The sequence below is a fragment of the Pituophis catenifer genome, unplaced genomic scaffold, assembly GCF_029215685.1.
Source record: "Pituophis catenifer annectens isolate HBS135680 unplaced genomic scaffold, rPitCat1.0.hap2 SCAF_2, whole genome shotgun sequence".
In the NCBI taxonomy this organism is placed as follows: Eukaryota; Metazoa; Chordata; class Lepidosauria; order Squamata; family Colubridae; genus Pituophis; species Pituophis catenifer.
This window is the reverse complement of record NW_027256882.1, coordinates 19,783,976-19,800,845: the sequence shown is the minus strand read 5'-3', so window position 1 is coordinate 19,800,845 and position 16,870 is coordinate 19,783,976. Positions and strand designations below refer to the sequence as shown.

The 16,870-nt window shown below is 40.3% G+C and overlaps 1 protein-coding gene across 1 annotated transcript; it reads left to right on the top strand.

The window, feature by feature from the left end:
- The first annotated feature begins 486 nt into the window (after positions 1 to 486).
- Positions 487 to 14,941, top strand: LOC139309973 (vomeronasal type-2 receptor 26-like). Its single transcript, XM_070934154.1, has 6 exons — positions 487 to 527; positions 1,203 to 1,491; positions 5,695 to 6,480; positions 8,661 to 8,873; positions 11,647 to 11,773; positions 14,037 to 14,941. The coding sequence occupies exons 1-6, from the start codon at positions 487 to 489 to the stop codon at positions 14,939 to 14,941; spliced, it is 2,361 nt and encodes a 786-aa protein (XP_070790255.1).
- The last annotated feature ends 1,929 nt before the right edge of the window (positions 14,942 to 16,870 follow it).

Sequence of the window (16,870 nt, the reverse complement as noted above, 5' to 3'; positions counted from 1 at the left end):
AATTATTATCATGCTGAGCAGACTTCTTTCTCTAGTGACTGCCTTTGGTGTAAACATCAGATTGAACCAGCATGGAAAGGAGCTTGAGTCAGAAAAGGATAAATGTTTCTTCTCATGCTGAGTGTTTTGCAGAAGATTTAGGACAGACAAGTCTGATCTTGAATGTACCTTTCTCTCCTTTCCAGGTGAAGCTTGGTTTGATTTTGTCTGAATCAGGACATCCACTGGCATTTTGACTTTGTAAGGGTGCTCCGAATTCTAACTCTTTTAAAAAAACAAACAAACAAAGAGGATTGATTCAGCTGTAATATGGGTCTTTTGCTTCTGCTCTTGATGCTATCGGTGTACCAGCCAGTCTCTGGGAAGCTTAGAATGAGATGCTCATTGAATTTGGAGCAGCAGGATGGGAAAAAACCATGGAGCTATTACAGGCCAGGAGACCATCTCATTGGAATAGTCATCAGTGCATCACAAATATCACGCATAATGTCGAGTTTCAACGTGGCTCCTTCTAGTCAATCTCACTTGTAAGTCATTCAGTGTGATGGAACTGCATCCCCTCCATCTGCAGTTCTAACATTCTTTTCTTCTTATTCCACTTACTCTTTATATTGTAGGACCTGACTAATTTCTTCAATCATTTTGATTTCCAAGGCTTCCTCCTTTTTTTTGTCCTATTTTGTAGGAAAAAAAAACTGAAAAAGTCTAACTTATGTACCATTTCAGGTTCAGTTCTGAGTTATCACTTCAATATAAATTTTGGTTTACAGTAGTTACTGAATGGGTTGTAGTTGCTTCTGCCCACCCCATTTCCATAGTTTTCTAACCGCTCATTCATATTCAATGCCTGATTCTTATAAGAAGAGAGAATGACTTGATTTTAGAATTGCTTTTCTGGGTCATTTATGAAACAACCTCTTTTTATGATGGTTCCACTTTAATGATTGAATCCTGGTTACTGGGCTGATGAAAATTAGTACTATTAAATAATGGTGCATTTGTGATTCTTAACCTTAGTGGAAATCTATATCTATCCCATCTTTCTAATAACTCATTAAAATAAAATGGTGATGGATCACTAGCATTTGCATCTGGTTTTGGTTTAAGATTTAGAAGGCTTGTAGAAACAAAAATAATTACATTGAAAAATATTCTTTTTTGTTCCTGTTGCTGATGCTTATAACGTATCTTTTTTACATTAGTTTACCTTTTGATAAGGAAAGAATACTACGCTACATTTTCAATATTCAAGTGATCAACAAAAGTTACCTGCTCCTACGAAATCTCACACTTGGTTATAGCATCCATGACAATTATCTGAACACACTTGCGACTTCAGATGCCTTGCTGGACATACTCTCTACTGGAGAAACCAACGTTCCCAACTATAGCTGTGGAAAGAAGGACAACCTTTTGGCTCTTATTGATGGAGCTAAGAGGGATATCTCCATCCAGATGTCAACATTAGTAGGTCCCTACAAAATCCCTCAGGTCTGTATCTTTTTTTTTCTATGGGTAAAACAAGGGTGGGTTGGAGGATGAGCGATTGATCCAACTATATCTTGTCTTTAGAATTGAATAGCTGCTTTCTAACCATAGGCATCGTAGGTGTCATGGCTAGGAATTGGGATGCACAGTGCGCAGGGAGCAAGGGTCAAAATGTTCTAGGCTGCATAAACAGAGGGATAGAATCAAGATCACATGAAATGTTAATACCACTTTATAATGCCTTGGTAAGACCATATTTGGAATCCTGCATCCAGTTTTGGTTGCTACGATGTAAAAAAGATGTGGAGACTCTAGAAAGAGTGTAGAGAAGAACAACAAAGATGATTAGGGGATTGGAGGCTAAGACATATGAAGAACGGTTGCAGGAACTGGGTATGTCTAGTCTGATGAAAAGAAGGATTAAGGGTGACATGATAGCAGTGTTCCAATATCTCAGGGGCTGCCACAAAGAAGAGGGAGTTAAGCTATTCTCCAAAGCACCTGAGGGTAGGACAAGAAGCAATGGGTGGAAACTAATCAAGGAGAGAACCAACCTAGAACGAAGGAGAAATTTCCTGACAGTTAGAACAATGAATCAGTAGAACAACTTGCCTCCAGAAGTTATAAATACTCCAACACTGGAAGTTTTTAAGACGAGATTGGATAACCATTTGTCTGAAGTGGTATAGAGTTTCCTGCCTAGGCAGGGGGTTGGACTAGAAGACCTCCAAGGTCCCTTCCAACTATTCTATTCTATTCTATTCTATTCTATTCTATTCTATTCTATTCTATTCTATTCTATTCTATTCTAATCTAATCTATTCTAAAATGGTCATATCATGACACCATCCCCAATACTTTGGGGGTTTCTGCTGCACACTTGTGAAGGTGAGGAGAGGCTCTATGTCCAAACAAACAGCTATTTGTACAAAAGGATGGGGCAACAGTGATGGGAAGCTGATATTTTGTACATAATCTCAACCAAAACAGATTCCAGATTTGTTAAATGCATCCAAATGGATTATCTTACTTACAGCTGATAAAACATATATGCCTTATGAACTCGTAGGGACCACAGCATTAATTAACCACTTTATTTAAAAAAAGTTACAAGCATAACTGTTTCTTTCTTTCTTTTTTAACCCTAAACAGTTTGTGATAAAATTCATTATAAAAAGCTTAAATATCAATAAAATCCATGATTGCCATCTGAACTATGGGGTGGGGTCTTCTATTGGCAGGTTCATTTACACATATAACTAATTCCTACCGTATCCAGTTGGGTTGAAGAAGGCAATAGTTCCTATATATAAAAGAGAATAAAAAGTACCCTAGGAATTACAGGCCCATTCATACATATTATAGGCTAGTTTTCTCCTGAGCAGAGTTGAGGGTGATAGAGAACCAGTGAATCCCTGCAGAAGAGTAGAATCTATCTACTGTTGACAATAGCTTTGTCTTGAACCATCTATTTACAAAATATATCAGTCATAGTAAGGGGTGGGTTCTAATTTTTTTTTACTACCGGTTCTGTGGGCGTGGCTTATTTTGTGGGTGTGGCTTGGAGGTCATGTGACTAGGTGGGCATGGCTAGCTGGTCAGAGTCATTTCTGGAAGGTCCTCGCACTTATGACCTGACTCATTTGTTTGCTTTTAACACTGATCAGCTGTAGGACGGCCCTTTGAAGCCCCGCGGCAAGAGTTTAAACAGTTTTTTTCCCTCTAGTCATCAGCTGGGACTCAGGAGGCAGCAATAGATTGGGGGTGGGATCAAATAAAAGGTAAGAATAATGTGGGTGGGTGGGTGGGGTAGGGCAGGGGGAAAACTGGTTCGGTGACGTCATATCGTCACCGCTACCGGCTCGGCCGAACCGGACCGAGCCGGGAGGAACCCACCACTGGTCATAGTAAAAATTGGCTTTCTGCCTATGTGGATCTTAGTTTACCATCTGACACAGGAAACAAAGAAACATCAAGGAAATTGATTGCCCTTAAAATGGAACTCAAACTTTTGGCCCTGATCAAAGCTATTTCTACCAGCACCCTCTTGTATGAGAGGGAGGCTTGAGGTCAGTGGAGCCATGCGATGAAAGGATCAATACTTTAAAAGGGGTAAGAGTGCCTACTTGAAACATTTTATGCAGTCTAGACATTAATGACTTCCCAGGACTAATGAAGGATCCTGATGTATACATGCCTAAGGAGAAATATATATATATATTTCTTATATATACATATTCTTTCTAACCAGGTTTTACCTACGTAAACTTAGTTGTTCTACAGCCCTAGGTTCTGTGAAATCTCATTCACAAGTTTCTGGGCCTTTTTTCTGCTGACAAACTGCAACTCTGTGTTGCTCTCTGGGAGACTCAGATAGCTATTTCTGCCTCTTAAGGCGTCTTCAGTGAGCCACACCCACTTCTCAAATATCCTCCCTGTAAAGGTATAATGTATCTTTTTTCCTTTTTCGTAGGCTTTTATGTGCATATTCTTTCTAGCCAGGTTTTACCTTATATATAATATATATATATATACTTAATAACAGTTTTCTATATGCTGCCAGTATAGTATTACCATTCTCCCCTGATCGGTTGTATAGGCTGTACGGAGATGAAGTTTTGGAGTTAAAATATAAGAATATTAGAACAAATTTGTTTTTATATAAAATCAGGGCATACAACTATTAGTGTATAAATTAAATTAAATTAAATTAAATTAAATTAAATTAAATTAAATTAAATTAAATTAAATTAAATTAAATTAAATTAAATTAAATTAAATTAAATTAAATTAAATTAAATTAAATTAAATTAAATTAAATTAAATTAAATTAAATTAAATTAAATTAAATTAAATTAAATTAAATTAAATTAAATTAAATTAAATTAAATTAAATTAAATTAAATTAAATTCTCCCTGAGTTCTGTGTTATAGAACAGAAAAAAAAATAAATCAAATACCTCCTGGATTGTACCACTGACAAATTATATTAGGAGCTGTAGCCTCCATATCTCTTGCACAAATGAAGAACAAGCTAAAAAGATTTCTACACAAAGACTGAGAAAGACACAGCCATCCTCAGTAAGGTCCACACATTTAAATGGATGAGGTGCTACAAACATACTCCCAAACTGGCAGGTATTTCGGTACAGAAATGCTGAAACATCTTAGGGTCATATTTACTCAAGCAAGATTGCAGCAATGGACACAATGGTTAAATCTAGAAGATTTAACCTACTCTTTTATAATGAATAGATGTGTATTTGTGGCAATCCAGAGATAAAAGATAAAAATTAATATTGGATTGCAGTTTAAATGAACAACCTATTGCAGGGGTGTCAAACTTGATTTCATTGAGGGCCACATCAGGGATCAGGGGAGGGGCGTGGCCATGGTGGGCATATCCAGTGCGATGTCATTCGCAACAGGGGCGCCTGTGGTGGCCCAAGTGTTCTGCCAGTGAAAATGGGCTCCCAAGCTCCATTTTCAGTTGCGATGGCCTCCTGCAACCCTCTGCCAGCAAAAATGGAGTTCAAAAGGGCCACGGGTGGCACTCCTGAGCTACGTTTTCATTGGCAGAGGTACCACAAACCAGTCCTTCACTGTTTCCAGATTGGCCTCGTGGGCCAGATCTAAGCACTCCGTGGGGCAGATCTGGCCCCTGGCCCTTGAGTTTGACACCTCTGACTTATTGGGATCCTTATAGTAAAACAACATATTTCCTGTTTGTTCAAAATTCAAAATTCTTTATTAGAACAAAGCATTTAAATTCAGATATGCATAAGCAAGTCTGATTGTAGTCAATTGTAGAGGTGATACAAAAATATGATTTGCATTCTTTATTTTTATTCTTTCTAACTTAATATAGTTTCGTTTATATTGTTTTTATATATAGTCCTGTTAATTTTTTTTTAAAAAAAAATGATTTATATGCCGCCCTTCTCCGGAGACTCAGGGCGGCTTACAATGCGTTAAGCAATAGCCTTCATACTTTTGTATATTTATACAAAGTCAGCTTATTGCCCCCACAAACTGGGTCCTCATGTTATATTCTTTTTATTTTGCATCTTGATGTTGTTTAATGACTAATCAACAATATGCTATTCAAATATGTTTATGAGAACCATATTGGATTTTTAAAAAGCTAATATTCTGACCTTGATCTGACCCCCAAATTTAACATATTGTTCTTTATTGCGTTTCCAGATCTGTTTTGAATTATTTTCAGATTCGCTTCACGATAAAAGTCGGTTGCAATTTTACCACCGGCTTTTTCCCAAAAAAGGGTTCCTCTACCCAGCAATTGTCCAGCTGCTCCTCCATTTCAGATGGACCTTGATTGGTCTCTTTGCTTCAGACACGGAAAATGGAGAGAATTTCATGAGGACTTTTACTCCTATGCTTGTCAGGAATAGAATTTGTGTTGTTATATCAGAACGATTTTCAAGGGCTGAAAATATAGCACCCCTCAGGGTTGCCATCTCTAAGTGGAGACAAGTCAACGTCTTTGTTCACTTCATGGAATATAATTCCCTTATGGACCGAATTCTTCCTTTCCACTTAATGCTTATGCGTTTGCCAGGACCCATTGAAGGGAAAGTATGGATCACGACAATAATATTTTTCCGAGAAATAAAACTTCATAAATATGTACATAGTATCTGGACCTTTAGTTTTCAGACCAAACAAATGCCAATAAATGATGCCTTTGAATCTAATTTCTTTGTGGAATCACCATCTGCAGATAATTCTTTTCACTGTTCTTTTTCAAAGCACATCTTTTCTGTCAAAGGCCGGAGAAGATGCACGCAGAAAGCATCACTAGGGACCCAGGGAAAAGGGAATAGGATCCAGATCACAAATATCTACCATTTTTACAGCGTCATTAAGACTTTGGTGCATGCCTTGAATACTGCATATTCCTTCAGCTCCAGGAGGAGAAGGAAGAAGGGTGAAGAGAGGCTGGAGGCACCGAGGCTGCAGCCGTGGCAGGTATGGGGTCCCAACAAGTATCAATCTTAATCTCTTTGGAAAAAGAATCCAAAGAAAAAGGAAGGAAACTATATGAACCTACTTGTGCTACAAGAGGTCAACAGGTTTGACCAATCGAATGACAGGCAATAATTTTCACAAGAGTGGTCATTATGGGAAATATAAGGTAAAGGTAAAGGTTCCCTTCACACATATGTGCTAGTTGTTCCCGACTCTAGGGGACGGTGCTCATCTCCGTTTCAAAGCTGAAGACCCAGTGCTGTCCAAAGACGTCTCTGTGGTCATGTGGCCGGCATGACTCAATGCCAAAGGCACACAGAATGCTGTTACCTTCCCACCAAAGGTGGTCCCTATTTTTCTACTTGCAATTTTTACCTGCTTTCGAACTGCTAGGTTGGCAGAAGCTGGGACAAGTAACGGGAGCTCACCTCGTTACGTGGCACTAGGGATTCAAACCGCTGAATTGCCGACCTTTCAATCTACAAGCTCAGCATCTTAGCCACTGAGCCACCACGACCCTATATGGGAAATATAGTTTGATATTAAACACTGCTAATTTTAAGAAGGATATTTGCATTTTAAAAATCAATTCCTGTATGTATAGGTTTGTGATTAGCATTGTAGAGTTTTCCCTTTAAATTTATAAAGGATACTTGAGACCATCTAGCCCAACCCTTCCTCTCTTCAGGAATCCCAGTTAAAGCTTCTCTGACTGATGGCTGCTCGGGCTTTGCAGTAAGACAATCTTTTTAGGATGATTTTCCTTTCATTTGGCCCGAATCTCCTCTCTTATAACTAAATTCATTTTTCTGTTTATGACATTCTGGAATAACAGTGAACCAATCTTAAGTTTCTGTGTAACATCTTTCAGTTATTACTGTGTTTCCCTGAAAATAAGACCCTGTCTTATATTTTTTGAACCCCAAAGTAAGTGCTTGGCCTTATTTTTGGGGAGGTTTTATTATTTTGGGGTGCATGGAAGAAACCAAAGGAAATGGCGGGGGCCGGCTGTGCATGCATTTAAATATTTTCAGGGAGGGCTTATTTTCGGGGAGGTTTATTTTAAGGCATGCGCTCAAAAGCCCAATTGGGCTTATTATCAGGGGATGTCTTATTTTCAGGGAAACAAGGTAGAAGAGTGAAATCCTCCCTTCTCCAACAAAGAGATTGTGTTAGTTGGAAAAGGTGCCCCCAGACTCATTATTTTATGCTTCCATAGAGCAACATTGCCTTTTTGTTGTTGTTTTTCCTCAAGGCTAAGAGCAACTCCTTTAATCTCTTCCTTGGCTTCATTAAAGGTAAAGGTAAAGGTTCCCCTCGCACATATGTGCTAGTTGTTCCTGACTCTAGGGGGCGGTGCTCATCTCTGTTTCAATGCCAAAGAGCCAGGGCTGTCCGAAGACGTCTCCATGGTCATGTGGCCAGCATGACTAAACACCAAAGGCGCATGGAACACTGTGACCTTCCCACCAAAGGTGGTCCCTATTTTTCTACATGCATTTTTACATGCTTTCGAACTGCTAGGTTGGCAGAAGCTGGGACAAGTTACAGGAGCTCACCCCATTACGCAGCACCAGGGATTTGAACCGCTGAACTGCCGACCTTTCGATTAACAAACTCATCATCTTAGCCACTGAGCCATCACGTCCCTTTATTACTTCATTACTAATTGCTTCATTACTGACCTCTAAAACTTATCCAGTTTTTCTGAAACTGGTCTCTGCAAAGGGACCTGGCATTTGAGTTGGGGGTCTCCCCAAACTAGAAGATTCACTTCCTGATATTCTCAGGGATGCATTTCCCTTCTTTCCATGAATATCTCATTGCTGACTCATGTTTGATTTACAATCAGGTACTAGTTAGATATCATGTTCTCAAATATTCTTTTCAAATTAGGTATCCTCAGCCTTCTTTCCTTGCTTATTATTTTATTTCTTCTAAACAGATAAGTTTGCACTTATCTATCTTTTAAATTTCATTTGGATTTTTTTTCTAATCCATTTTGGTAAACCATCAAGATGTGTTTTTCTGAACTTTTTTTTTTCACTAGTGGTAAAATTTATTCCTCAGATAAAACTATTCGCCTGTTAGACTACTATAAAACAAAGACTCAAATGAGAACAGACAATGTGGGATATATTGTTTATTACTTTTAAGATTCCTGAACATTCCCATTCTAGTTCCATCCTTTTCTGGAGAAGAATGAGTTTTGCAATATTTCCACATTCAAACTGTACTGGGACCACAATGGAGATTTAGCAGCATGTCTGGATATTGTGAGCTGTGTGCCCGTCCCCAAGAAGAATCCCATCAAAGTTCAACTGGGGTGTTTTGAAAGAGAGAAACTTATTATCAACCAAGATGCTATTTCACAGCTAAAGTTGCTAAATAAGGTGGGAGAAATATTGGTGTCCTTTCTCTATTTTCCAAAGCCTTATGACCCATTTCAATTGGGATAAGCCTAGGCACCGTGGCTTAGTGTTGAAATGGAGAAGTCAGGTTGAAAATGGTAAGATAGGACCTCAAGTGCTGGGGATTGTGGTGCTGATAGTGTCAGGTTCACTTCTTCATTGTCTTCAAACAGCAAAGAAGATGGAAATTTGTTAACCAGTGTCCAAGTTCAGGTTTGGAGGGGATTGGAATCAAATTGATCAAGATTGGATGGAGATCCTTTTGGTCCATGTGGGAATTAAACTTTGAAGTTAGGATTCAATTGGCCCTGGTTGGGACGGTGTCTCCTGAAAGGGCAGATTCATCGTCTGTAATGTTTTTAAGCAAGATCTATCCAGAGTTATTCATGTCTCTCACCTTACTGCATGGGTGTCAAACTCGCCACGTCACTTTGCAATCATGTGATGTTTTTTGCCTTTGTGGAGCTGAGGTGGTGTGGCCTACTCATGACACATCTGGCCCACCTGTTTGACACTCCTGCCCTACTGGGATAGAGCAATGGGCTTTTAGCATCTATTTTATTTATTTTTTATTTATTTCTTTTGTCAAGCATATATAAGATTACAAATAACATTATAAAGATGATTGTGAATACATGAGTGTTATGAATAAAAGGGGACATTAGGACAGGGACGGTAGGCACACTAGTGCCCTTATGCATGCCTCTTACTGACCTTTTAGGAATGGAGTGAGGTCAACAGTAGAAAGACTAAGGTTAAAGTTTTGGGGGTTTGGGGAAGAAACCACAGAGTCAGGTAATGCATTCCAGACATTGACCACTCTGTTACTGAAGTCATATTTTCTACAATCGAGTTTGGAATGGTTTACCTTAAGTTTGTGTCTATTGTGTGCTTGTGTATTGTTGTGGTTGAAGCTGAAGTAGTCATTGACAGGTAGGGCATTGTAGAAGATAATTTTATGAACTATGCTTAGATCAGACTGAAGGTGGTGTAGTTCTAAGTTGTCTAAGGCCAAAATTTCAAGCCTGGTAGCATAAGGTATTCTGTTACGAGCAGAGGAATGGAGGACTCTTCTCGTGAAATATCTCTGGACTCTCCCAATTGTATTAATGTCCAATTTGCAGTGTGGGTTCCAGACAAATGAGTTGTATTTGAGAATTGGTCTTGCAAATGTTTTGTATGCTCTAGTTAGCAGTACCATATCAACTGAACAAAAATATACAAATAAACAGGGAACATTTGCTTTAAAGTTGACTAATGTATTAACAATCTATTTGTATCTTAACTGGGAGATGGATTTGGACTGTTTTCAAAAGGATTTCCATTTGAAAGTAGGTTAAATCCCTCTCCCAGTTATACAGTTCCAGATTCCACTGATCAGAGGTCTCTTTTTTCATCAGAGTTTAATTTTACTTTAATAAATCCAAGAGAATAAAAGTGGAATAAATCTTTACAATATATATTTTCCAAAATTAAATATGAGTAGTCCATAATACTTTAAAATCATGGATATAGGAAGTGGGAGAATATATAGAAATAGAAATAGAATAATAGAGTTGGAAGGGACCTTGGAGGTCTTCTAGTCCAAGCCCCTTCCCAGGCAGGAAACCCTACACCACTTCAGACAAATGGTTATCCAACATCTTCTTAAAAATTTCCAGTGTTGGAGCATTCACAACTTCTGCAGGCAAGTTGTTCCACTTATTAATTGTTCTAACTGTCAGGAAATTTCTCCTTAGTTCTAAGTTGCTTCTCTCCTTGATTAGTTTCCACCCATTGCTTCTTGTTCTACCCTCAGGTGCTTTGAAGAATAGTTTGACTCCCTCTTCTTTGTGGCAACCCCTGAGATATTGGAACACTGCTATCATGTCTCCCCTAGTCCTTCTCTTCATCAAACTAGACATACCCAGTTCCTGCAACCGTTCTTCATATGTTTTATCCCCCAGTCCCCTAATCATCTTTGTTGCTCTTCTCTGCACTCTTTCTAGAGTCTCAACATCTTTTTTACATCGTGGCGACCAAAACTGAACACAATATTCCAAGTGTGGCCTTACCAAGGCATTATAAAGTGGTATTAACACTTCACGTGATCTTGATTCTATCCCTTTGTTTATGCAGCCCAGAACTGTGTTGGCTTTTTAGGCAGCTGCTGCACACTGCTGGCTCATATCTAAATGGTTGTCCACTAGGACTCCAAGATCCCTCTCACAGTTACTACTATTGAGCAAGGTACCACATATACGGTACCTGTGCATTTTGTTTTTCTTCCCTAAATGTAGAACCTTGCTTTTTTCACTGTTGAATTTCATTTTGTTAGATAGCGCCCAATGTTCAAGTCTGTCAAGATTCTTCTGTATCTTGAGCCTATCTTCTGGAGTGTTGGCTATTCCTGCCAGCTTGGTGTCATCTGCAAATTTGATGAGTTCCCCATCTATCCCCTCGTCCAAGTCATTGATGAATATGTTAATACTCATTGGTTGTTACTTATTGTTTAAATCTTTTCTCAATTCCATACTTCCAGACTTTATTAGGTAGAAAAGTCGTTTCTTACAATGTGATATGCCAGAATCAAAAAGGAAGAACTAAATGAAGAATCTGCCAGTACTTGTATCTCCCGGAATCATTTAGAACTAGTCAGTGATTTCATATTTACCTAGGTGAAGCTGAGCGTGGCAAATGTTCATGTTGGCCTCTATTTTCCACGGATGGTGAATCCTAGCATGTTTTATATGGCATTCCTTGTTTTTCTTCTTAGTCTCTGCCTCAGTCCAAATGCATGGAAAATTGTCATCCTGGTTTTGCTAAGCAAGCTCAAGAAGGAGAGCCAGTTTGCTGCTATGATTGCATTCCTTGTCCGGAGGGGACCATCTCCACTCAGGAAGGTGGGTGACACCAAAGAAGAAGGCAGGTCCTATACAAATGAATTTATTCAGACAATTTTTAAGAAAATCAATGTTAAAGGGCTCATTGAAGCTCACCTCTTTTCTAGCTTCTATTCAAACCACACAAGTTTTTATCTAAAGGAAAAAAGAAGAAAAAGAACTTGAAAAAGTCTAGATAAAGTTAGAAATGAGTAAAGTATTGGGCAAAATTTACTACCGCCACAGAAAATATTTCTTCGTCTTTTTAGATTAGGTTTGTCCAGGGGTGGGTTCTACTTACTTTTACTATAGGTTCGCAATGGGGACATGTGCGTGCGTGCTCGCTTCGCTCGTGTGAGCACACACTCTTCTGCACAAGCGCAGAAACATTTTGATGACATCAGGGTCGGTGGGCGGAGCCTCCCACCAGTTTTACTACTGGTTCTATAGAACCGGTGCGAACCAGGGGCAACCCACCACTGGGTTTGTCCTTTCACATTTATCTTTCTAGGCAAATCTGAGTTCTTTGAAACTTAGAGAATTATCTTAGGTCCATTTATTGGTAAGATTATTGCAATGCGATCTACATGGGTCTCCCCTTCAGAGTCACTAAGAAGGTATTCACATTGAGGTGGTATTGTCAGTTATGGCTGCACCCAGTGGTGGCATTCAGCCGGTTGTATCTGGTTCGTGCGAACTGGTAGTGGCAGCTGCGGGAGGCTCTGCCCACCCACCCAGACATCATCATGTCCCGTTTTTGACGCTCTGCATGCGCACACTCACTTTTGCAAACCGGTAGTGAAGGTAAGTGAATACCACCCCTGGCTGCACGTCATGGCAGCTGTGCAGCAGCTGCCAAAAAAGCCAACACAGTTCTGGGCTGCATAAACAGAGGGATAGAATTAAGATCACGTGAAGTGTTAATACCACTTTATAATGCCTTGGTAAGGCCACACTTGGAATAGTGCATTCAGTTTTTGGTCGCCACCATGTAAAAAAGATGTTGAGACTCTAGAAAGAGTGCAGAGAAGAGCAACAAACATGATTAGGGGACTGGAGGCTAAAACATATGAAGAATGGTTGCAGGAACTGGGTATATCTAGTTTAATGAAAAGAAGGACTAGGGGAGACATGATAGCAGTGTTCCAATATCTCAGGGGCTGCCACAAAGAAGAGGGAGTCAAGCTATTCTCCAAAGCACCTGAGGGGAGAACAAGAAGCAATGGGTGGAAACTAATCAAGGAGAGAAGCAATTTAGAACTAAGGAGAAATTTCCTGACAGTTAGAACAATTAATAAGGATAAGGATTTTATTTCTATACCGCCCCTCTCCCGAGGGACTCGGGGTGGTGTACAGCCAGATAAAACACAATACAAATATCACAATTTAAATTTAAAAAATTCTTAAAAGTATTACATTTAAAGCCAAAATTAGCTAAAAAACCCAAAAAATTTAAGAACTCTGAATTTAAAACTCAATTATGAAGCTAGCCCTGCCTGTCGGAAGAGCAGGGTCTTAAGAGCACAGTGGAAAACTCGGAGGTCAGAGATCTTGCGTATGTCCGGAGGCAGTTCATTCCAAAGGGCAGGGGCTCCCACAGAGAAGGCTCTCCCCCTGGGTGTCGACAGCCGACATAATTTGGCTGACGGCACCCTGAAGAGTTCCTCTCTGTGGGAGCGAACTGGTCGGTGGGAAGCTATCAGTGGCAGAAGGCGGTCTTGTAAATAAGGGGAACAACTTGCCTGCAGAAGTTGTGAATGCCCCAACACTGGAAATTTTTAAGAAGATGTTTTATAACCATTTGTCTGAAGTGGTGTAGGGTTTCCTGCCTGGGCAGGGGGTTGGACTAGAAGACCTCCAAGGTCCCTTCCAACTCTGTTATTCTATCCTATTCTATTCATTATAGCCATATTACCACTGCTTCCATGCCCTTTCCAGATTATTTCCATAATTCAGTTCCTCATTCAAATAGACATCTTTTGAATCCTTTACATTAAGAATTGTCATCTGGAAGGACCCAGGGTGTTTGCAAGAAACATATTTAGAATATTTTGAAGGTTCTGAACTTGGAAAGGAAATCGTTCAGGTCATGGGCTTCCCCCAGGTTGATAGAGCATTAGAAATATTGCTTTTTTTTTTTTTTGAAAAAAAAAAGAAAATAATACATTTTAAATCTTCTTTCTATGGAGAAGTTAAGAAACACATCTTGGAAAATGTTCCTAGTATTATGTATGTCTTGAAAGGTAAAAAGTAGAATATCAAATATTGTTTTTGGTTTTCTTAGATACAGAAAAATGCACCAAGTGTCCAGATGATAAATACCCAAATGAGAAGAGAGTCCAATGCATCCCCAAAGTTATTTCCTTCCTCTCTTATGAAGAACATCTGGCCATCATTCTGGTCTCCTCTGCCCTCCTCTTGTTCCTAACTACAGGATTTATTTTAATCATATTCCTTCAATACCTAGAAACTCCCATTGTCAAAGCCAACAACCGGGACCTCTCCTTCATTCTCCTGATCTCCCTCCTCCTTTGCTTCTTGTCTCCTTTTCTTTTCATTGGTCAACCAAAGAAAGCCACCTGTCTTCTCCGACAAGCAGTGTTCAGCATCATCTTCTCAGTTGCCATTTCTTCTCTCTTGGCCAAAACAATCACAGTGGTGCTGGCTTTCCTGGCCACAAAACCAGGAAACCAAATGAAGAGATGGTTGGGGAAGAGCTTGGCCAACTCCATCATCTTTTCTTGTTCTGCTGCCCAAATTATCATCTGCTCCATCTGGCTTGGGGCTTGTCCACCATTCCCTGACTCTGACCTCCATTCCCAGCCTGGAGAAATCATCCTGCAATGCAATGAAGGTTCTGTTGTCATGTTCTATACCACACTCAGCTACCTGGGCTTCCTGGCTGCCATCTGCTTCACGGTGGCTTTCCTGGGGAGGAATCTGCCTGGGACTTTCAACGAAGCAAAGTTGATCACATTCAGCATGCTAGTCTTCTGTAGCGTATGGATAACTTTTGTGCCCAGTTACTTAAGCACCAAAGGGAAATACATGGTGGCTGTGCAGATCTTTTCTATCTTGGTCTCTAGTGCTGGTCTTCTGGGCTGCATCTTCATCCCCAAGTGCTACATTATCATTCTGAGGCCGGACCTGAATACAAAGGAGCAGCTTATGACCAGAAGAAATGTATAAACATGAGAGAGGGGAACTGTAGCTCTCAGCATGTTGAAATAGGTGAGATCTTGTATAGTGTCCAAGCTGGTCTCTAAACATCATCTGGATGAGCAACTTTGTTTTAAATAGTCAATGGTTGGCTGGTTGATAATGTCCCCCATTTTGTAAAGTAGGATCTGAAGACAACCACTCAGCCCTTGGAGCATTAAATGTGTGTTGTGACCCAGGGTTGGCATGCAAGCAACATGTGCTAGGTGGGAGCTTGACAATCTTTGTTCAACCATCATCCCACACAATCCCTACAATCCAGCAAGTCCTGATCCATTCTCCAAAATCTCTGCCCACAGATTACCCCTTCAGTCCAGGAGCAAGGCTCAAACACACGCACTCACACATGTTTTGTGCAACTTCCTGGCAGTGAAAGTCAACCGGATCAGCACCACTTCGGGGGCAAGACAGGATCTCAAACTTCAGAGGCTTTTCTCGAGCCACCAGGAGGGTGAAAATGGCCTCCCCAGGCTCCGGAGGCTCTCTGGAGGCTGGAAACGGCTTGTTTCTAGCCTTCCTGAACTACTGGTAGGCCTGGTTTTTTTTTTCCTTCCCTGAGCCTCCACACATACCCTGCACTTACCTGCATCCAAAATGGGCCATGTGGGGACTTCTGGGAGGAGTGGGGTGGGTGGAGAGGGGCCAGCCAGGAGTAGGATTTGGGGGTTCTCCAAACTGCACAGAAACTTAGCTAGAATTTCTCCTGAAACCCTGCGAACCCCCAGCAGCTCACCCCTGAATACAAACCTTGTTCCTGACAAAAGCCCCTCCCCATGGTGTCTCCTTAAATGCCGCTCTCCAGGTGATCCTTGGGAGGAGGGGCAGGGCGCCCTCCTCCAGAGTAGTCGGTTTGCCCTGTGCTGACTCTGCCTCCTCTCCATTCTCCTCACTCGGGGATCAGGTGGGGGAAGCATTTGCTCATCTTTGAAGCTCGCCACTCCTCTGCTCCACTGCCTGCCCTTTCATCTTCTTCTGCCTCCTCGGTCAGTCTGAGCCTTCTCTTCCTCCCTGCCTATTCTTCCAAAGCCTGAGGGGCCTGGAACTGCCTCATCCTCATCCCCAGGTTGTTCCTCATGAGCCATAGGGACTGTGCCCTGCCTCTCTGTCAGCCCCAGCTTGATTTCCTCCTCCTCCTTGGGGCCCAGGCTTCGACAGGGCAATGGTACTATGGTATATCTGTTTTGTTCTCTACCTTAGGACTAATATGTTACAAACAGGTATTTGAAGCATGACTCTTGTGCAATGGGAATTTTGTGGATATTTCATAAATGATTTGGGGCTCTAAAATGCTATTATTTTACGCCTGAGTGGTGTAGGAGGCTAATGCCTCCTACTAAGGCAGCATTTAACATCCAGCTGCCTGCAATTACTGTGAGTTCAATTCTCACCAGGCTCAAGGTTGACTCAGCCTTCCATCCTATCTAAGGTGGGTAAAATGAGGACCCGGTTTGTGGGGGCAATAAGCTGACTTTGTATAAATATACAAAAGTATGAAGGCTATTGCTTAACGCATTATAAGCCGCCCTGAGTCTCCGGAGAAGGGCAGCATATAAAAATAAATAAAAATAAAAAAATAAATAAATAATTTTTAGCGCTTTCATAGCTTATCTGCAATTGGTGTTCTTTATTTATCAATAAATAAATAAATTTTCAGTTTTGAATTTACAGTCTCAATCTTCTCTGCATGCCAAATTAGAAAGCATGTAATCTGGATTATCCAACTAGTGAATTAAATTAAATTATTATATTTTATATTTAAAAATAAAATTATATTAAATTGGAATTATTATATAGAAGTTAATCAAGAGTTGAGTAAAGCCTCATTAGATTTTTAGAAATGGTTTCCTACAGAATGGTATGATTGAGTGTCCCATGGATGTGGTCTCAGTGAGGGTAGTA

Coding starts and splice junctions, on each gene's coding strand:
- LOC139309973 (XM_070934154.1), top strand. CDS start 487: ATGTCGAGTTTCAACGTGGCTCCTTCTAGTCAATCTCACTT. Junction 6,481..8,660: donor CGAGGCTGCAGCCGTGGCAG/GTATGGGGTCCC, acceptor TTCCCATTCTAG/TTCCATCCTTTTCTGGAGAA. Junction 8,874..11,646: donor AGCTAAAGTTGCTAAATAAG/GTGGGAGAAATA, acceptor TTTTCTTCTTAG/TCTCTGCCTCAGTCCAAATG.